The sequence below is a fragment of the Eschscholzia californica genome, unplaced genomic scaffold, assembly GCF_041429995.1.
Source record: "Eschscholzia californica isolate CP2 unplaced genomic scaffold, dmEscCali1.0.p SCAF_3, whole genome shotgun sequence".
Taxonomy (NCBI): domain Eukaryota; kingdom Viridiplantae; phylum Streptophyta; class Magnoliopsida; order Ranunculales; family Papaveraceae; genus Eschscholzia; species Eschscholzia californica.
The window spans coordinates 19203508-19225759 of NW_028238420.1; the positions used below are offsets into that span (position 1 = coordinate 19203508).

The 22252-nt window shown below is 36.0% G+C and overlaps 2 protein-coding genes across 4 annotated transcripts; one reads left to right on the forward strand and one right to left on the reverse strand.

Moving 5' to 3' along the window:
• Positions 1–368: 368 nt before the first annotated feature.
• Positions 369–4440, reverse strand: LOC147548881 (14-3-3-like protein D). Of its 2 annotated transcripts, none has more exons than XM_086666555.1 (7): positions 4083–4440; positions 3638–3944; positions 3465–3552; positions 1869–1978; positions 1631–1779; positions 809–864; positions 369–713 (listed from the first exon to the last, which is right to left on the reverse strand). In XM_086666555.1, exons 1-7 carry the CDS (start codon positions 4153–4155, stop codon positions 711–713), a joined length of 786 nt encoding a protein of 261 aa, XP_086522681.1. In that variant the 5' UTR covers positions 4156–4440; the 3' UTR covers positions 369–710. The 2 variants fall into 2 exon arrangements, with proteins under 2 accessions (XP_086522681.1, XP_086522682.1); XM_086666556.1 differs by having other exon boundaries at positions 809–861; positions 4083–4387.
• An 11378-nt stretch (positions 4441–15818) lies between these two features.
• Positions 15819–18935, forward strand: LOC147548882 (protein NUCLEAR FUSION DEFECTIVE 6, mitochondrial-like). 2 transcript variants are annotated; one of them, XM_086672400.1, is made up of 4 exons: positions 15857–16124; positions 16233–16351; positions 18645–18798; positions 18846–18935. In XM_086672400.1, the coding sequence occupies exons 1-3, from the start codon at positions 15979–15981 to the stop codon at positions 18662–18664; spliced, it is 285 nt and encodes a 94-aa protein (XP_086528526.1). In that variant the 5' UTR covers positions 15857–15978; the 3' UTR covers positions 18665–18798; positions 18846–18935. The 2 variants fall into 2 exon arrangements, with proteins under 2 accessions (XP_086528525.1, XP_086528526.1); XM_086672399.1 differs by lacking the exons at positions 18645–18798; positions 18846–18935 and adding an exon at positions 18060–18295 and having other exon boundaries at positions 15819–16124.
• The last annotated feature ends 3317 nt before the right edge of the window (positions 18936–22252 follow it).

Here is a 22252-nt window from a genome sequence, read left to right on the forward strand (position 1 = left end):
CTACTACTATTTTAGGCCTGGGTAAATAAAATCGCAATTTGAAATGACCATTAGCCGACCTCGAAATGCGATTCCTCCTACGGGAAAATGCCAAACCTAAGGGAAGGTGCCTTTGTGATTTACTTTTCTTTGAAAGAGTCCACCAAATATACTACACACAAATTCAATCTTTACAAATCTTATCCAAACAATATAACAAGGTATTACAAATACTAGGAATTACATTCGCATTTTTTTCCTACAACCTAAACATGACATGAAAGATTAAAAGTTCCCAATTTTTCCTCTTTAAGACCCAATAAAACTAAGGATTGTAAGACAATCGAGAATGAGCCACAAGTACAGATAGTGACTAGAGATTTTCCCCATTGGAAACATCACTGAACTTGGTTAATTTCATTGTCTTTAGATACTATAAAACAACCCATTAACATTCAGCTCACCATGGCAACAACAGCAGAGAAAGACACAAAATGCAAAAGAGCGAGTTACTGGACTTACTAACTACACGATGTATAAAACATCGATTTACTTGATACCCTCTTTCTTCGATAATAACATCACACAAAGAAACAAGATGAAAAATACATAAAGGGAAGAAGTCCTATCTCCCTGACTAATAACAAGCCAATCTCAATCCCTGTTTTACGCAGACAGCCTCTCTCTACCGTTTTGCACACCTGGCTAGCTTTAAACTTGTTTTTGCTTTATCACTGCAGAAAAGTTCATGTTATTTCTTTGTCTTCCGATTACTTCACTAAAAGTTTTGATTAGTATTTTAAATGGAAGAAGGGAAAATGTCACGTACCTCTGCATCATCGCCTGCACCAGTTCTAGTGGAGCCGTCCAATTTCTGGGCGTCTTCTACAGTGACAACAATAATAGTTTACAACCAACTATCACATAAAAATATCAGATGGGAAATATGTGACAAACTGATGTTCATTAGGGTGACTCTGGAGGAATGAAATTGCATTAGAGAAAATACTATATACTAAACATTACAGTTTTCAAGACAACATATTTTCAGTCCTATTTTCGATGGGAAAAAAGTAATAACTGAGCTGTATGAAATTTAACTTTTTGTTCATCAACTCATTTTTTGGACTAATCAACGACTAGCATTGAAAAAATCATGTTAGTTTTTCAACCACAGTAGCGCAGATGAAACTTCTAGCAGCATGGGGTCAGATTTTGATAAGATCTAGAACTAGAAGAGGATATCAAAAGACCATAAGCATTTAATGTTACATTATTTTCTAAGCATCAAAGAGTTAAAGAGTAACACCGCTTTGATCATGAGAAGAGGAAGGGGAACGAATAGAGAGGTGAAAATGGTGCTTCATGCAGAACAACAATAATAGTTGGTTTTTAAGAACGATTTGGACGACATTTAGAGGAGATTTTTCTTTTTACTTCTTTGGTAAAATAAGTAAAGAATAGAACAAACAGAAGGATGGGACATGACGGAAAGTCTCTCTTAGCCTCATACGCACACCTTGCTAATTTGAGCCAGACATCATCACAATGACTGGCGAGAGAAATTAGTTAACGCTTAAAATTTGGCAAACAATTAACAATCAAACGTAACCATTCAGAATTTCAGATTACGATTATTAATATGCATTACCTCCATCTTCAGGGATGTCAGAGGTCCACAAGGTGAGATTATCCCTCAGAAGTTGCAGAATCAAAGTGCTATCCTTGTAAGATTCTTCACTCAGGGTGTCCAGCTCTGTTATAGCTTCATCAAATGCTTGCTTAGCAAGGTGGCAAGCCCTGACATCATAAGTTTTTGAAACTCAGTTTTTGGAAACTTTCGACGTCACAGTAGTAGACAATTAAATGTACAGATACATCATGCTAACCTTTCAGGGGAGTTCATAATCTCATAATAAAAGACTGAGAAATTCAAAGCTAAGCCCAATCGAATTGGATGTGTGGGAGATAAATCAGCCTCAGCAGCAGTGGTGGCAAGCTGAAAACATGCAAAAACAGATACATGAAGTAAATTGCAAGTGCAAGTTTTCATTGATCAACATTTCATATCTCCAAGAAGAAAATTCTACCTTCATATTATCTACATTTGAGAAGATCAATGAAAGTCACTTGATTGGTGTAACTTTTAGTTTTAACTTAATTTCTTATTTACTCGAGAAGAAATGTTATTTACCAATTTTACCAAATCAAAGAAGATGCTATAAGTGGGAATTATAAACAACACATGCAGAAATCAGAATAGATACTAAAAAACCTGCTGAACTAGGTATAGACACTTCATGAGTCACAATTTGGAGTTGCTTAATTTATCTGGAAAAGAGAGGTGACAACACAAGACGTACAATGTGGTTAGTTTTCAGTATGACTGAAACTACTTCTGTTTCCTTAGTAGACCATTTCATTTGCAACTAGAAAACAAGTTACTTGTAGCGTACTTGATGCTTTCAGTTAAGACATATAGATAAGAAAGATTTGAGTCAAGACAGGAAATCAACTACAACACCCTTCGAGTAAGTCTCAAAAGTCTGTGTACAGACGTAGGAATTTCATGGCTATAAGTGACGATAATTTGCTTCAAAATTACACTTATAAATCTGATGTGTTGCACCCTGGTGACTAAAAACATCAAATTGCTCAGCAGAAAAATCAACAAACAATTTTTTAATAATTTAGGTACCTAGATAATTTATGCGACTATTTCCAACCCGGTAGTTTGGATTTCATAGGAACTTGTTTCTAGTCATTAGTAAGCTTACAAATTGGAATAATAACTACAAATTGGTGATGCACTTAAATCAACACAATTACGGCAGAAGTGGTAGGTGAATATTTGCATACATTCCTGCATACCAAGCAGTGACTTATCACAAACATCTGTAGAGGTTTATCACTTCACCATCTTTTCTCGTATAACATAACCAATCTTGAAGTTAGCACGACAAAGATACAACGACCCAATTAAAACAGTATAGTTTGAAGTTTGAAACATAAACAAAATCCATACATAAATAGAATCAAAGCCGGAAGCAATTTCCAAATTTCCAATCAAAATAATATTCAACGAAGATAACAATTCACATGCTTCCTGACCTGACCCAAATAATTGACTTCACAATTGAAGCAATAAAGTGAGATAAATTAGATTAATAAAAAAAATTGATTTCTGATTCATGAAACGTACAAAAAAGACATAAACTGACTCGAAAGCAACAAACAGAACCTTCTCAACCATGTATTGACTCGAGTAAATGCATTAGAGTGATCAAGACTAGAAAAAAAAAATTAAAAACAAGAAGCTAAATTATATTCACTGATCTCCATATCAGATCAATTGAAGTTCGCTCAGGTTATATAATATATTAAAAGAGGGTTTTAACTTCAATAAGAACTTAGATCTGAAGAATGAAATCAAATCCTACTCTTAACAAACATTGATCAAGGAGGCTATTATAAAATGAGCTTACTTGATATGCTTTCAGCGACTGATCTGCAACCTCTTTCCTCTCATTACCCGTCTTAAACTCGGCGAGATAACGATAGTAGTCTCCCTTCCTGCATAAAATAGAAAACAACATGACCTAGAAACTCAAAAAAAAAAAAAACATCCCAGATCTTTAATAGCAATAACATTTCTCACATCTTATAGTAAAACACATTCGATTCACCAGGAGAAGATGAAGGAATAAGATGTTCATCCATCACAGTCATGATATCACTACAGATTTCAGAAAGCTCAGCTTCAACTTTCTGTCTGTACTCCTTGATCCGCTTAGCATTCAATTCATTTCCTTTTCCTTCTTCCTTTTGCTCAATTGATGAGAGGATTCTCCATGAAGCCCTCCTTGATCCAACTACGTTCTTATACCCAACAGAAAGAAGATTCCTCTCTTCAACAGTTAGTTCTACATCAAGTTTAGCAACATTCTTCATTGATTCCACCATTTCTGTAAAATTGACAAATCAAAAACCCTAATTATCTCAAAACACTCACAATCCCTAATCCGAATGAAAAAGTTTGACATTCAGACTGAAGATCTACATAGATAAAAGGGAAAAAAGAGGAAAAAGGAGGAAACCCTAACCGTCATAGCGCTCGGCCTGCTCAGCGAGCTTAGCTACATAGACGAAGTTGTCACGTTCTTTAGAAGAAGTCATGACTGATCTCTGAAACTAGAGCTTGATCTTGGCTTTTGATTTCTTCTTCTTCTCTCTTTCTCTCTCTAGAAGTCGATGAGGGTTGGGGTTGTGTGAAGAGGGAGAATTTACTCAACTGGCCAGCAACGTCATTCATTGGTCGTCCCGTTCGGGTCCCCCTTCTTATGCCACGTCAGACTATTAAAGTAAGAAACCAATGATAACTCGCCTTGTGTTATGCAGCAAACTGGTTTGGTTATGTTTGTATCTAACGTGTGGCAGGTACCACATTTTACAAAAGCCCCCTCCATATATTTCTTAAAGGCGCTCCCTTTTTTTTGAATTTTTGGGGTGTATTAGCAAAAATAAATAATTAGGGGTGATCCAAACCGATCCGTTCATAGTTTGATTCGGTTACCAAACCAAACTATGTTAGAATTTTACCAAGAACGAAATTTCGAGTTTCTACTTTAAAACTTGTTACAATTATATCTAAAACCTATTAAAAATTTATCATCTCAAAAATCATTAAGACTACATGTATGTGATTAATTCGACATAGTTTATCAATATTCGAGGAAGAACGATAAACAATTGAATCACCACCATCCATCATGCACAATCATATATTCTTACATATATAATAATATAAAAAGATAATAATAAATGGTTTGGTTCTGTTTTTTCGATTATCCATTAAACAAATCCATGGACCGACTAAATCATTCGGTTTGACGTTGTTTTAGTATCCAAACCAATCCGAATAACAATTGGATCAGTTCTCAAACAGCCCAAATTTGTTTAGATCGGATTGGTTTAGTTGGTTCGGATACTAAATAAACACCCTTAAAATAATGAGTACCCATAAACTTTGGGGTTTATACCATTTTGACCCTTACAGATGACGAACTCACCAGAATAACTCCTTAAAGACCAACTTCAAAATGACACCCTTTTTGAAACCACCATCTCTCTCCTTCTTCTTCTTCTTCTTCTTCTTCTTCTTCTTCTTCTTCTTCTTCTTCTTCTTCTTCTTCTTCTTCTTCTTCTTCTTCTTCTTCTTCTTCTTCCCTCTCCTTTCTTCTTCTTCTTCTTCTTTTCTCTCTCTCTCCCTTTTCCCTCACCCTCGCATCTCTCTTTGTTCGACAATGGGGAGACTCCAACTTCAAAATGACCCTCTTTTCGAAACCACCATTTATCTTCTTATTCTTCTTCCTCCTCTTCATCTTCCTCTTCCTCTTCATCTTCATCTTTTTCTTCCTCTTCCTCTCCATATCCCTCTCCCTCTCCTTCTCCTTCTCCTTCTCCTTCTCCTTTTCCCTCTCCCTCTTCCTCTTCATATTCCTCTTCCTCTTCTTCTTCTTCTTCTTCTTCCTTTAACGATGAACTGGGAATTCTCCCTTCGTTGGAAAAAGAGATACAAGGAGGGAGAGAGAGAAAAATGGAAAGAAAAAGGCAAGGGAGAAAAGGGTGAGAAAAATGAACGATGGGTCGTTAGCAATTGGTCAGCATGTCGGTGATCCGCCACCTTTTTTTATCGACAAAGAGAAAGAGACTTGAGATTAAATTTAGGAATAAGGGTAAGTTGGTAAAAAAAAGTGTATTGTAAAAGTTTGCTGGCGAGAAATACAAAAGGGGATCATTTTTTTAAGTTGCTCATCTTCGTATTGATAACGTGTTATAATATATATTTGTGTGATAGATGAGATACAGAAAAAAAATATAGGTACCAAGAGATATTAACGTATATTGACTTTACACAACTTACCAAAAGCCATTCAGGTGTTCAAACTACAAAACTAAAGGAAATAGTGGTATTCATATACATTCTCATACAACCCAAATCCACCACGACCCCTATAAGGTAGAGTGAAATGGGATGGCTAGCTACAAGCACCTCATGCTTGCATGAGTGAGGTGGAGGTAGATAATCTTTCCTGTAGGCACCTCATGTTTAAGATAAGCTTTCCTATAGGCAGCAACCTAATACTCCCATTACAACTTCAAAGTTCTTAGAGGGGGTTATTCGTTTAGAACTTTTATCTGATCTTCAAAGTGTTATTAGTTAATTGGTTTACAACGAATAACCCTCACTTATGAAACATCAAGAACTTACCCAAAATCTGGCCCAAGAACCTTGGGAGACAAATTTACTCACAAATTTGACGAATTCAAAGTTCCACTTGTTCAGGTGGATCTTTGAAATTCTAACTACAAGAGGTGTACATAAAACATAGGATTTGTTTGGCCCTAATTTGTGCCAAACACGCTGTTTGGCCCCAGCAGTCTCTAACAGTTCGATTTGGTCCTCAAGAGCCAAAAAAGTTTTAAAATTTTTCCATGACACCCTTTCTTATCCGGTAAAAGGTCATCGGTCGTTAACCTCAAACCTTCAACTTTAATTTTTTCTCCATTTCTTCTTTTTTCTCTTTCTTCTTTGTGATCTTCCTCTTTTTTCTCTCTCTCTCATTCTGTTATTTTCCATTTCTTCTTCTTCTTTCCCTCCTCTTTCCGAGGAAGGGGAGGAAGCCCCTTCGCTGGAACGCCTGGTTTTGCCTAAAAATCAGACCTTGCCGAAACCAAAATTGGAAACCATATATCGACGGAGATGTCAAATATTTTAAATTTTGGGTCTTAAGATAATCTAACAATTCTTGTAATTTCTGCCATTACTTTAAACGACTTAGATCTAAAATGAAATCTTTAAGACCCTTAAAATTTTAAAACTTTAATCGTTCCAGAACTTTAATCGTTCCAGAACTTTAATTTTTAGTTAAAATGTTCTAAAATTTTTAAGTTTTGGAACTTTAATGTTTCAGACTTAAATCTTTTAAGACTTTCATGTTTTAGAACTTTAAGTTTCAGAATATTATCATTCTAGATCTCTTAAAAAATTTGAAAACTTTGAAGTTTCAGGACTTTGAAGTTCAGGTAGATAGGTATTAAATGAATATAGGGAGATTTGTTATTTGTACCCCTTTTCGTGCAATTCACTTGCTGGTTGGGCTCCTTTTTTCCAGAGTTGCACTTTGGACTCTATATTACAAAAAATATAGTTAAATATAAAAGTACAAAAATATTTTTGAGATGAAAATACTATTTTACCCTAAGCAAATGAGAAATACTATTTTACCCTCTACATAACCTAAGCCAACCTATTTTTTAACCCCACATGTTAACTAAACCTAAACAGTCGGCCCGCGAGCTGACTCTAGGAGAAATAAATCCATCGACTGTCAAACTTCTCCATCGACCTTCGTTTTCTTTCATTCACTCTCTATATCTTGCAAATAAAATCGACTAGGAGAAAGAAACTGAATTGTGAGCTCTTGTTCCTCTTCCATTTTCTCTCAATCGACCTTCATCTTCTCCACTGACTTCTTGTTCTTATTCTTCTTCCTTTTTTTTCTAAAATTATTAGTTTGTTTCTTGCAGAAATCGATTGGGGCCACATTGTGAGTTTTTTTGCAGAAATCGATTTGGAGATAAGTATACAAGTTCAAAGAAGTTGTAAGTTCTTTTTGCTTTCACTTTTCTACATATTATGAGCTTCAATTTTGGGTTTCAAATATTTAGGATTTTTGAAAATTGGGAGTTTTCTAAAATTGGGAGTTTTCTAAAATTGGGATTGTTCTAATCTTAGGGTTTTTAAAATTGGGAGAAATCTTAAAATTGGGGGTTTAATTTTGTTACTTTTCTACCCGTCCATGATAGTTAAGCATCTCCTGTTACATTTTTCAGTGAAACATCAATGCCTCATGGTGTTAATTATGATAGACATGTCTTGTATAGAATGTCATGATAGTTAGAGAATATTTATTGATTCCATCTTTCTGATTTAGCCAAATAGAATGTCAACACTAAAACAGATAACTTAAGAATATAGTGTATACTCAAAGTTATACGCAATCACCACCAGCTACTCAAGGTTCTACACAACCACCACTAGTAAAGACTAGTACACCACCACCATCACGTACTCAAAGTTCATGTGAGTATATTAAGTATATAGTAGGTTGTTTTTTGTTTAATGAACTATTAGTTGTTACACTTTTTAAAATGTTTTACGAGGGGGAGACTTGAAATTACCGTCCTTTAACCTGACAGCTGATCCCGATATCCCCTCGTTTTGGGATTTGAATTTGATGGCATAGATCTTGAAACGTTACTCCCAAATTTTATGAGCTTGAGCCTGATCCAGAAGACAACACCGAACTCAATTTATATGGGATTCCTACTAACGATGAAAGCGAGGATGAGGAATTGCTTTTTAAACCTAGGTTTGGGTTTGATGACGATGAATATAATGAGGATGCAGAGATGGAACAAGTGATTGGGGATGAAGATGTAAATGATGAAATTGAAGTTTATGAAGAATCAGATGAAGATGAAGAGGATGAAACCAATGTATCTAGAAGTGAAGTTGTTGGCGATAAAGAAGAAAGAATATTGCCAGTTTGAGAATGACACAAAGGAACTACAGAAAGAACACAATGGGAGGGAGTGTGAAACTAAAAGTGTGGTTAAAGTGAGGGGCTTTGAAGCAGGTATGTTGTTTGACAATACTAGACAACTAGGAAAGTGTATCAGAGCATATGCCATCTACAATAAGGTTTTGTTGGATTGGAAGAAAAATAAGTCTTTTAAGCTTATTATATAGTGCAAAGGGAAGACTTAAGAAGTGAAGGAAAAAGAGTGTGTGCCAAAGTGAGGTTTTGTGCAGATGCAATGGAGGCAAAATGCAGAAAAGACCCAAACTATTTCAGGCCATATGATTTAGCCCTAGGTATGTTGAGGATTCGCGAAGTAAAAATTAACTACTACAAGGCTTGGAGACTTGTGAATATACTGAAGGAGAGGATATGGGGTAATTTCAAAGGATCTTTTTCTTACATACCTAAGTTGTGTGCAAAGATACATGGACAAACCCTGGAAGTGTGGAAGAGTACGGTGTTGACTCTAATGTATAGTTTAAGTGGCATTTGACAATTTTGTCAGTTCTTGTAGGCCTATTGTTGGATTGGATGGGTGCTTTTCAAAGGGAAGATATGGTGGCAAACTGCTTGCAGCTACTGCTATGGATGCTTTAAGAAGGTTATATCACTAGGCACCTGAAGGATTTATCCGTTCGGTCCGAAGGAGATGTCCTTCCGAAGGAGTGTCCTTCGACCAAGGTGGCAATGCGATCAATTTGTCAGTTAAGATAACGATGACCACACGTAAAGATCATCCAGTCCGGTCCAATTAGGGGTCGTAATGCTTTGCTAGAAGCCAACTACGATCGTCGGATCAAGGAGTTGATTCGCAGCTAACATAGACCGGATCCTACAACGGGTTACACATAAGAGTGGTAGCTTGATCGGAGAGAATTGACTAGACGGGAACTGGCTAAAGTTGGATGGGATTCAACTGGAAAGGCCGAAAGGGTCCGAATGGAGATTCGGGACAAGATAGAAGGAAGGCTCTTTGGGCCGGCCATGAGATGGCCGACCAGAGTAAGTGGGCCGGCCACATAAGGCCCATGGTGGGCTGCCCTGGCCGGCCACACTTAAGGGGATTATCAAAATACCCCAAAAAGGGTATTTTGGTAATTATCTTTTCTGTGACCCAGAAAATAGAAAACCTAATCTGAATGAGATTCTAATTAGGGTTTGTCTATATATTGGGTCAGTTGAGAACAGAAAAGGTGTGGATTTTTCTCTAAGGAAAATTATACAGCTCTCTCTCTCTGAATATACAGCTATTGGAGAGAGAGGAATATAAAGAAAAAGTTCCCATTCTATCAATCTAGTCAAGAAGAAGAGTTCTTCTCAACCTTCTAGTAAGTCCAGTCTGAAAGGAAGGGAGATCAAGTCTATTCACTCGGTGTCTCAAGTAGAGGAGCTACAGTTGGAGCTCTCGATCTTTGCATGCGATTGGAATGGTTCGAGGGAAAAACGCGTTAAGGTATTTATCCCTCTCTAGTTCATTGATTAGTTTATGCATGTCGATCCTGGGCAATCTAGTGTTAAACATGAGATGTTTGAGATTCCGCTTACAACACTAGTTAGTGTATAGGATACACAAAACCCTACAGCACCATGGTTTGTGGTGTTCAGAAAGAAGTGATTTGGACAACTTTCTTGACTGCCTTAAAACCCCATTTAACACTCCATCCTAAGAAGCTGACATTTATGAGTGACAGGCAGAAGGGTTTAGTCAATTCTGTTAAGATAGTATTTGAAAAGTCTAATTCAAGATTTTGTCTAAGACATATGCATGCCAATTTTAAAAAGTTTTTTAGGAATACCACGTTGCATAGTCTCATGTGGCAAGTAGGGCAAACACTTAGGAAGCATGTACATGTAAGCTATATGAATCAGTTGAAAAGTTTAAATCCTGGAACACATGAATACTTAGTTAAAGAGCCTTTGGATACTTGGGCTAGGTCCTATTATGATAGACAATCACTATGTCAACATACTACTAATGGCACGAGTGAATCTTTTAATAATTGGGATAACTAGTGGTGGCCAACGGGCCGTGTCGACAAGGAAACGGACCGGCACGGCCCGTTTATTTGAGGACACGGAACGGTCCGTTCCGTGCCGTTTCGACCCGTCACGGGTCTGGCGTGCCGTGTCGGGGCTAGGATTTTAGAGCCCCAGAACCGTTAAACACGGCCCATCAGACACGCAGGAACGACACGGAACGGATCGTACACGGCACGACCCGTGGGCACGGAACGACACGGAACGGAAACGGCAACAACGACATGCTAGCAACGGCCCAATTTAGTTATTTGAATTTTTAAGCATTACCTAGAGTGTACTAACATCCTCAAAACACTTTTAATTTTTTTAATTTTAAAAAGTTACTTAGGGTGTACAACACTCTCTTTTGAGGGTGTTGTACACTCCCACCCCATTTATTAGTAATTGGTGTAGTACAAAAGAGGTTTTACTTTTTTTTGTTTACTTAGATTTTTTTTTTGTTGAAACAAACTAAAACTTATTTTCAAAAAAATAAACAAATAAAGTGGTAAAGATAGTCCCACACCTAAACCACAAAATATAAAGTAAATGTGAAGAGTCTTTATACAACTCTTTTCCAATAAAATAAACAAAGATATGACATAGACTCTAAAGTTTTTGTACATCACAATTTTTTACTTGAAAAAAAATGTAATATTTCTTTTATTACTTTTTTTTGACAAGTAAAAAACATTTATGAATGGGTCGGAGCCACGGGAGCGACCACGGGAGCGACCACGGAACAGCCACGGAAACGGCCAGAAACGCAACGGAAACGCCACGGGAACGGCGGGGTCGTTCCCATGGGCCGTTTCTGTGCCTAGACCTTTGTGGTCTGGGCACGGCACGGAACGGCACGGCCCGTTGGCCACCACTAGGGATAAGCCAGTGACCATGATATTCATGAAGTTTAATCAGATGTTGAGAGTGTTGTTTACCAAGAGAAGAAACATGTTTGTGGACTGGAGTGATGAACATTTGGTACTAAGGCAGATAAAGGAATTAACTGTAATGAAGAAGTTTGTTACAGAGTACACGATTATATGCAACTCCCCCAAACTGTATGAGGTTACTAACAACACAAGTCAGGAAAGTTTGATGGTTCATTTGAACACAAACACATGTACTTGCGAGCTCTGGCAGCTGAGTAGATTTGTCTGTCAACATGCCATATGTGTTGGAATCGATAATAGAGCAGTGTTTGAAGAGTAAGTGTTTTTATTATGAATCTGAGTATATAATATGTATGTATTGGTGTGTCAACATGCCGTATGTGTTGGAATATTGAATCCTAACTTATGTGACCTTGTCCAAGTTTAAATCAAACAATAAATTCCAAACTTCCCAAAAATTCAGATCAATTGTTTTAGTACCAAAACTAAACAAAACAATCAAAGAGAAAAAAAAAACAATTTCAACCAAAAACACATCTATTACATAATTAACATCTATCCTTACATAACTAACATCCATAATTAACATATATCCTTACATAACTAAAATCTGCAACATAATTTAGAAGATTAAGAATGTAATTTCAATTTGTTTTACGACTTCCTTGCATATATCTTCAAGATTGATTTCTACTTTCGGATTGTTCTTCATTAATGAGAATGCATCAGACATCCAAATGAATTTGTCACACTTTAGGCATTTCAGAAATGGCATCCCATTGTTAGGAATCTTCTTATATATTAGGAGCTTCATTTTGCCGGTGCACTTGTCGACATAACAAAGAGAGAATTCCAATGACAACTTTGCAAGTAATGATTACCTTTCCCACAACCATAACAACTTTCTTGGTATACGGATCTTGTAGACGGCGAAGAAGTCGACGAATTTGTGTTTGCAATTTCAGAATCCAACCATTGAAATGCACCACAATCGGGGAATTGACACGAAATGAACTTCCTTCCAGATGAATGAGGTCTAGCCAACATCTCCAATTTCCTAATTCCATTGCAATTGCCGTTAATGCATCTCGAGTACATCCATGGACAATGAAATGATTCATGACCAATTTGATCACATATTAAAAAATTGTCCTTGCAAAATGAACAAAATCAAGTAATTATTTCTCTGAACCTCACAAATGGAAACAAATTGGAGAGAGAGAGAAAGTGACATTAATCATTTCAGTAATTATAAAAATTAATAGGTAAAATAAAACTTAATTTCTCTTACAATTATCGAAAGAAATCAACTCAAATGAACAAAATCAAGTAAATATTATTTCTCTAAACCTCACAAATGGGAACAAATTAGAGTCAGATAAAGTGACATTAATCATTTTAGTAATATAAAGATTCATAGGTAAAAAAACACTAATTTCACTTACTATGATCGAAAGAAATCAACTCAGAAACCCTAGAGAAATCATTATCCTAAGAGAAATTAAAACATTTAGATATATGTACAGAGATAGAAAGGGATTCTTCACCGATTAACAGATATTTAGATAAACAAACATTTAGATATCAACTCGGTTTGAGATTAACATGCATTTAGATAGAGAGAGAGAGAGAGATTCTTCACCGAATACATTTTTTTTCAGATTAACATGCATTTGGAAATCAACTCGGGTTGAGCTTAAAATGGGTCTTTTTCAACTGTTATTACAACACAGTTGTATATGTCGTCAACAGTTTATAGCAACATTTTCATATATGTTGTCAACAAAGAAGAGTAAAAAGGAGATTATGGAAAAAAATTGACTGTCTTGTTAACACCATAATTATATATCTTGTCAGCAGTTTAAAAATTGATCTTTTACATTATTATTTTTGGGTGATGTTTTTAGGGTTACTTCCCAAATGCCCCCCCCCCCCCCGTTTTAAGACCAGCTTCCCGCATAGCCTCATACTCAATCAAAAATACCCAGACCATCCCCTTTCCGTCGTTAACGTTAAATGTCCATGAAATTCTTTTCCCTCTCCTAAAACTACCCTTCCGCGTTGTCATCTCTCTTGCCAGCTCATCTCTCTCTAAAAATGGCAGCTCTTCTACTTCTCAGATGTAGATTACTACTTCATTCCCAACTTCAAAGACCTATATCTACACTTGATCTTCTAACTCCATGCATTAAACCCCACTTTTGTACTCCTATCAAACCATCTGATCACCATGTTGCTAGTGCACCCAATCTCGTTAAAGTTCTAAACAGAAAGATCTTGATGAACTTCGACGTTGGGAAGGTATACAAAATGCAATTCTGAGAGATATAGATCCAACCATTACTCTTGTTAAGAAGATTCTTCACTCAGACATGTATAATCATCTGATTCACTCAAACCATGAGTTTGGAAATCAAAGTTTCATTTTCTTTTACTACTAAATTTCAAGTGCCAAACTCTGACTATTGTTATCTTACTCTGTTAATTTTAAGTTAATTATGATAAGTCAAGAAAGAACTTGTCCATCCAAGAAGAAACAAAAAAAATATTGGCCGGTCGGTTGCCGAAAATTTTGGCTGGTCGGCGACCTTATCGGAGAAGATGATGAGGTGGCGAGAGAGGTGACAACGCGGAAGGGTAGTTTTGGAATAGGGAAAAAGAATTTTACAAACAAACATAATTTTTTTAAGAGGAGTTGGGCAAAAGACCCATTTCTTCTCCCAAAATAAGGAGCAGGCCCACTGCAGAGAGAAAATGAGGGGCAGGTCCAAAGGAGTTAGATTTTAAAAACTGAAATGAAACAGCCTTGCTTTTTCGTGGAATTACGGAAATGCCATGCATAAAAATCCCGTGCAAATCAGAAGAGGGGGCTAAATTACCGTTTCAAGTTTTGCTTTTTCAAAAATTACAAAATATGCCCTCCTACAAAACCGTGCAAATCCACGTTCTTCCATTTCTAGCGCGACACGTGTCTTTCTCAATCTTATCTCTTCCCAGATTTAAATTGTGTTTCTCTCTCCTATTATCTCCCGTAAAATCTCCCTCCTTAATTATCTCCCACAAATTCTCTCTCTAACTGATTTCTTTACAAACTTGTCATTTACAAATTTTCTTTCTCTCTATTCTTTTTATTTCTTCCCCTTAATTATCTCTCGTATATTACCCCATTGATTTGTTTCTTGTTTACAAAGAACGAAAAATAATCTTTTACACGATTTTGTTATTTACTGTAAACAATAAAAATTCCTATACATCCATTCCAAAATGTAAAATATTTCACTGAAAATTAATACGACATTTTGTTATGTACCGGAATTTTTTTTATGTATTGGACATTTTGTTATCTAATCGACAATTTTCGAAAAAAAGTACAGGGAATTTTGTTATGTACAGTACATAATAAAAATTCATATACATTTCCTCCAAAATGTAAAGTACTTCACTGAAATTCGGGTATAGTTTTTCATCCGGGTATAGTTTCTCTAAAACTCATCGATCTCTTTTCAAGAAAAAGATATCTTCCCCATTAAATTTGAAATCGAATCTGACTTCTCCAAAACGCTAAATCATTCCAAAATATTGCCAGACCTGGTTTTTCCAAAATATTTCTTCACCATTAAACTTTCACCAAATTTGTTCAAGAAATCAAACCATTCCAATTTCTTCACCAATATTTCTTCACCGAATTTGTCTTCTCCAAAACCCTAAACCATTCCAAAATATTTTTAGATCTGGTTTTTCCAAAATATTTCCTCACCATTAAACTTTCACAAAATTTGTTCAAGAAAATCAAACCGAATCTGACTTCTCCAAAACCCTAACCATCCAATATTTGTTCACCAAATTTGTTCAAGAAATTTCTTAGAAAGAGAAAGAAGAGAGTTCTTGAAATTTCTTAGAGAGAGAAAGAAGAGATCTCTGAAATTTTTTAGAGAGAGAATGTACAAAATAAAGAAAAAGGGTATTAATGGTAGTAGGATATAAAAGACACAATTTTTTTTGTACCTGTTATCTCGGGCCCAACAAAAAACTGACCTTTTGGACTGGGTTCTTATTGATGTTTTGCGGTGGGGATAAAACTTATTTACCCTCACTTTTTGGGCCATTCACTCAAAACTCCCAATTAAATGAGTATGCGTAAAGGGCCCATGGACGAAGATGAAAAAGTGTGTTATTTGACGTTAACGACAGATTCAGAGTCATCTGAATATTTTCGATAAAGTAGGAGCCTACAGGAAGCTGGTTATACATAATCTAAAGTCTAGATTTTGGGTTTTTCGCCCATAATTTCAATTCTAAACCAATAATGCCCGTTTCCTCGTAAGAAAAAAAAAACCAATAATGCCCGCTTAGGAACGTCTCAAAGACCTAAAACCCTCCCTCCTCGTAAGCCTACTCATTTTTACCTGCAACAGCAAAAATCGAAGAGGAGGAAATCCATGGCTGTTGCTGCTTCCTTCTCGAGGTCCTTCCTCCGATCTACCTCCATTCGCAACTCAGCTGCTAGAATCGCTTCTGAAGCTAAGCCTACTCGCTCTCCATTTCGCATCTCCAACCAGAAACCTCTCTCTAATGGCATTTTCAGGTTGACCAAGCAAAACACTTCTCTCTCTCTCTCTCTCTCTCTCTCTCTCTCTCTCTCTCTCTCTCTAGTTTGGTGTATACTAAATTCTTATTGATGTGTTCTTCAAAGGTCACCTATTGAGTTAAGCTGTTGTGTGGAATCTTTGATGCCATTCCACTCTGCTACTTCTTCTGCTTTATTAACTTCAATGTTATCTGTCTCTCACCGTTATGGTTGGCTTCCTGAAGGTACTTAAATCTTCATCTCGGTACGAATTCAATCTTTAATTTATTCTTTCGTTCCATTCTTTGATGCATAATCAATTTTACTACTTCTATACAACTTATAATTCTAGTAGATTAGTTTGATAATTGTTGAATACTCATTGAATCTATTTAATAATTAGGTTTTTTGGGGTAGTCTAATTGATAAGGCAAAGTTTCATAAATCAATTCAAGATTGTTTTAGTTCTGGTTATTGGTTAAGGTTTAACTTTTTCGAATCTAGCTGGTTTCGAATTTAGTTGACTCCATTTTCCTACTCAACAAAAACTTCTTGAAACTTTTGTTCATTATACAAAAGCCCCAAAATACAAATCCGCGGTTGCTTTTGATCATGTTATGTACTTATGTAGAACAAATAAAAGAAATTATAGCAACCTATTATAGAGATCCTTTTGGTAGCCACTGTGGCAATTTATGGAGTAGTTGCGTGTGTTCATCTGTTTCTCTGAAAAGGAAAGGCCCAGTTACTCAGTTAGCAATGTTGGATCAAACTCTACAATGATGAATAAATGAGAAAGTTATCTTGCAAATCCCTTAATAAAAAAGGTAGTAAATGTAATCCTAAATAGTCATAATTAGATAGAAACCCATTGTTTTTTTTGTTGAAGATAGAAATATAGTACTATTTACTATTAAAGAGTACAATTGCAATACATATTGCCCTACTTTTTCCTGGCCCATTTTGCTAGCTTGTCATTGTCAGCTGCATTATGGTGTGCTTATTCTAGTCGACTCTTAGGGAGTGGTCTTAATGGCTCTTGGCTCCCTCAAGTCATTAAATTCTGGGTTATTTTGTATTTGAATAACCAAATACCTTTTAAAATTTATATATATATATATATATATATATATATATATATATCTTTCTTTATACAAGTTCTTTTGTTTCCCTACAATAAATAAGACAGTGACAATTAGATGTTGTTAGGCATGCCACTCTCATTCATTTTTCCATCAATTACCTCCAAATTTTTATAATACAGTAACATATTTCTTTGCGAAGTTAAAAAACCACAAGTTTCAACCAGTGGCAATTGTATGTTTCATAAGGAAGGAGTTCTTTTTCTTTTATCAAATTTGAGTGAGTAACATGTTGAGAGGAGATGAGCAAACTTTAGAGACTTCGGTTAGCCTAGATATGAGTGTTGTCTTTAATGCGTAATTTTGCTAGACTTGTTGCATACTTTTGCCACAATTTAGTTAGCTTTTTGGAACATAAATTGCTGCAGCAATTTGCTACAAAAAACTTCTAAGACTACTTGTGAAAATTGACTATAAGTTGCTTCTTAGTTGAATGAAAAGAGCATGTGCTTAACAACGATAAGACCGGTTTTAAGTTAATTCTAACCAATTCAAAACTAAGATTCCAGTTAGTTTGTAGTTGAAACTGCAAAAATTAATAAAGTGTGACCCTTTCACATCACGTGGAACATATATGTGACTCAAATACAACATTACCCTAAAATTCTTTACCTTATAGGTAGTTTTACATAACAATATCCTGTTGGTTTATAACTTTACAAGGGTTAGGCCCAAGGGAAGGGAATATTAAGAAAATAAGATATGGTTGATTAAAATATCATGTTATGTTCTTTCTATAGTTCCACTCTTTTCTTCCTTTTTGTGCTTTATTTTGATGGAAGAGTGGTGCATACTGTTTTTCCTCTTGTAGGTCAAGACAAGACTAGATGAAGAGCGTGAAAAGGTGGAACCACTTGGATTTAGATTTATTTATCGAAAAGAGAAAAAAGAATTAGACGTAATAGTAATGATATCTTCAATAGATTAGACGATAATGCCATTCTTTTTGTTATAAGTGAGGGAGATTACACTGTATTGTGTATTACTTGCAATGTTGAAAGGAACTTCTAACTCATATCAGGAAATTCTCAGGTCTTATTTCTCTAATATCATTTTTGTGGCTGCATCTTATTGATCGTTACCCGATATTACACACTAATAGTTCATTGTGACAATGGAGTTCTACTATTCAAGTTATTCGAAAGGTTACAAAGAAAATGGGTCTCTCGACTTTTGAAATATAGTTATGAGTTGCTTAACAATACCAACTTTAGTAATTAGATATGAATGTTGCATGTTTTAGTCTTCAAGTTGTGCAAAGAGTGACTTTCTTTGACTAAAAAATATGATTGATTTATTATAAATATTGATTTAATACTAAAATTTGATATTGTATTTTATTTTGTTGTCAATCATTAAATTAGTATCATACTGATCTGCTGCTGCATTCAATCAGCTTGCAACGATGACGTGTGATGAATGTTTGGTAGAATGAAATGGAGTTTTCTGTACAAAACTCCCATATTTCTACAAAAGTGGCTGATATTTTAGGAGTGTTGAATAAGTCTAAGGCAGTTTGATTTTATTTTTCAGCATGTTGACATTTTTCTGTCCCGTTGTTCGATTCTTTTTTTTTTTTTTTTTTTTTTTGATGAAGGCCGTTGTACGATTCTTGATAACTTAGGTAGCAAACTTTCTGTACTTTTTTATGAACTCGACAAGAAGTTATTATTCTCTCTAACAAAAAGTTGAGCAGGTTCTGTAACCTTGACTCGTCCCATGGAGAGCATGTTCATCTTTGCTTTCCCATGGAGAGTTCAATCCTGGCTCAGGATAACGCTGGCGGCATGCTCATCTGAATCATTTATTCCCGTAGCAGAGCAGTACGCTTGTCACTCTTCTTTCCGTGCTTTCTCACTCTTGTTAGCTGCTTGTTAGCTAGCAAATCCGCTATGATCTCCTAGTAAGCGTACTACCTAGAAAGCTTAGTAATTGGAAAAGAAAGGGAACTTGCTCATGTGTAATCTTAATCTGTTGACTTATCAACTTGGTTAAAACTGACCAATATTTGGCTCCGCAAAATCTTTCTCGCATTAGACATTTTGATTCTTTTCCTCACTTGGACTCACCAACCCTCCCCTATTTATAATTTACTCGGGTACTTCCGAGTACTTGTTTTTACTTGCAGCCAGTTACGAGGCGTCTCATCTTAGTTTTACTTATAAGACTTTGGTGAACGTGACCTCTTCTTTTTGAAGAGAAATCTGGTTGGGTACGTTATAACTTTTGGGTTCGGTTTTGCGGGTCATCTTAATCTTTGTCAAAGACTTGGGTGTCTATTTTTCATCTATGTATAGGAGACAAGTTTCCAGCTCTCTTTAGTTGTTGGATTGCTCTTTTGCCAATACACAAGTTTCCAGTTCTCTTTGGTTGTTGGATTGCTCTTTTACTTGCTTGTTTCATCAGTTTGTTCGACTTTTGTTCATGGAGGCTTCGAGCAATCCCTTCACCTGTGAGGAATTGGTGGCAATAAGGTCAGTTTGGTTCTTTTGGTGCATCAGTGGAATTTTTTTCCCCATCTCTCATGTGGAACCAAAAATCAGACGTGGAAGCAATAGCATGTCATGCCTGTAGATGACCTGGTGATTTTGTATTTACATGGTTTTTCCTGTTTGTTTCAGTCAGTCTAAATCGACTTCATTTGTTATGTTTATGAGATTGGTTTCTTAGAGTGAAAGAGCTAGGGTTTCAAGCAAAGATATTTCTTTTGCTTTAAGGGATTTTCACTCCTGTGATGACCCTCCCGACATTATTCGATCCCAACTTCGACGCTCTCAACTTCGACGCTCTCAACGTACTCGATACCAATTTTTGAACCGATTCACTCTATTTTGCTTATGTTAGCGGAAGGTTCTATAGGTCGCTAGGGTAATTTTAGAAGCGCCCCACTAAAGTGTTACTAGCGCCCCTTTGAAGGAAAGTTTCAGATGGGGAGTGTGAAGAAACATGGCGCTAATAAGGCTTTGGGGGAGGCACCTTTAAAATTAAGTACACCACTGTTGTGGATCCCCTTTCGCCACCTTTCTCGGTTTGACCCTCAAGGCATCTAAGGGTTTAAACCCTTCCCCAATGCGCATGATATCGAAAATTTACTGGTGACATTGGGTTCAAATATGATGATGCCAAAAGGTGTTTCGAATATCAGTCTCAGAGATAGAGTACCTTCTTGAAATATCTTTAACTACCTCCATGTTATCTTGGTTATCCAATTTGAGTTTTGCAATGGAGAGTTTTTAAGAAAAACTCTAAAATCTTATGTGGCATTCAAGGTTTTTAAGATTGAGTAGAGATACTCTAAAATCAATAAAGATTCTTGCCTGATCCCTTATTGGATATTCGACATCAGATCCGCATCTGTATTCCAATTTTAAAAAAATATTCGAAATTTCGAATTCGGATATTGCTTATGAGATAAGAATACACTCATATTCGATCCGATAAATATCCGTATCCGATAAGAAATATAAAAAATTAATAAAAATTTAAATTTATTCATAATAATATATAAAATGTATGGTTGAGATTTATTATTTAGATTTAATAGTAAAAAAATTTTAAAGAAACAAATTTGAAATTTTGTTAAAGTTTCGGATATTATCCGATTTCCGTTAATATTATCGGATTCGGATATTGATTTTTAATATCCGTCGGATAATTATCGGATTCGGATAGCTTATCGAATTCGGATATGCCTATATTCGATCTGATAAGCTACCGTTTACGGGCCTACCCGGAACGCCCTGGTAGTGGGTGTTCTTAAAACGACCCAAGACTTCATTTAAAACATCTCATTGTTTTTCGTGCGCGCCTCTTACCTACGCCTCGTGGCGCTCCGTGAACCTTCTTAGTTTTAGTTTGGCCTAAGAGCATCTCCAATGCAAAATTCGGAAAAAAAACTACAATAATCCAATTTGTCAAGTTTCAGATTCTTATTTATATGTGGTAAAATTTGGCCAGCGCTTTGGGGAAAGCTAAATAGTTTCCGGGGTGTGAAATTTTAAAGGGAATATGTAGAATTTTAGAGATTTTTCGGGGAAATAAATTTTAAGGGGAAATAACAAAAAAACATTCCACCTCACCTCAATCTATCTCCACCTCACCTCACCTCACTCTCTCTCCACCTCACCTCTTTGTCTTCTCCGATTTGGTCGAGGTGAGGTGGAGAGAGAGTGAGGTGAGGTGGAGAGAGAGTGAGGTGAGGTGGAGAGATAGAGAGCTGAGGTGGAGAAGCTATTTTGTTTTCCCCCTAAATAAAATTGTCAAACAAAATTGACCAATTTTTGACCAAGTCTTCACACCCCGGAAACTATTTAGCTTTCCCCAAAGCGCTGGCCTAAAATAAAGATCTTCTAACTTTTGTCTCTCCAATGTAAATCTCTAAAGTTGTTTTATTTTCTTATGAGATATGATAATTTTTGTAAAAGAACATTTAATTATTGTGAAGATATATATAAAGGCCACGACTTTGGAGTATAAAGAGAAGTCTCAAGGTCAACAAGATTTGACCTACGAGACATCTTTATTTGGGTCCAAATATTAAATATTTTATTTTTTATCCTCAAATCTTCATCTCTCCCTCCCTCTCTCTCTTCCTCTTTATCTCATTGTCTCTCATCTATCAATTCAGGTCCTAGAAGAGGTATTAAAGATGTAACTAACCTCAATTCAAATTGAAATCAGTAACATTGCATTGAGAAGTGATTGTTGAACCCTAATTGTAATGGCTGAGTTGATTTGGAATCAAATCAAAGACGGCTCTCGATTCGAGAGAACACTTCAGCGATTTGTAGAACAAAATCGAATAATAAATGAGGAGAGAGAGAGAGAGAGAGAGAGAGAGAGAGAGAGAGAGAGAGAGAGAGAGAGAGAGAGAGCGAGAGATAAGGTGGTTGGAAATGATGGTAGTGGTCGGAAGTTGTGGTGATGGAGGAGAGGTCAAGATGAAGATTAGGAGCTATAAATAACAACGTGAAGTTTTGGGTTAAAAAATAATATTTCACCTAA

What these genes read in the sequence shown, in the direction of transcription:
- LOC147548881 (XM_086666555.1), bottom strand. Translation starts at nt 4,155, where the DNA reads ATGACTTCTTCTAAAGAACGTGACAACTTCGTCTATGTAGCTAAGCTC. An exon ending in GCAGGCCGAGCGCTATGACG is followed by an intron (nt 3,945 to 4,082) that starts GTTAGGGTTTCC and finishes TCAATTTTACAG; the next exon opens with AAATGGTGGAATCAATGAAG. An exon ending in ATTATGAACTCCCCTGAAAG is followed by an intron (nt 1,780 to 1,868) that starts GTTAGCATGATG and finishes TTATGATGTCAG; the next exon opens with GGCTTGCCACCTTGCTAAGC.
- LOC147548882 (XM_086672399.1), top strand. Translation starts at nt 15,979, where the DNA reads ATGGCTGTTGCTGCTTCCTTCTCGAGGTCCTTCCTCCGATCTACCTCC. An exon ending in CTCTCTAATGGCATTTTCAG is followed by an intron (nt 16,125 to 16,232) that starts GTTGACCAAGCA and finishes TGTTCTTCAAAG; the next exon opens with GTCACCTATTGAGTTAAGCT. An exon ending in TTATGGTTGGCTTCCTGAAG is followed by an intron (nt 16,352 to 18,059) that starts GTACTTAAATCT and finishes TTCCTCTTGTAG; the next exon opens with GTCAAGACAAGACTAGATGA.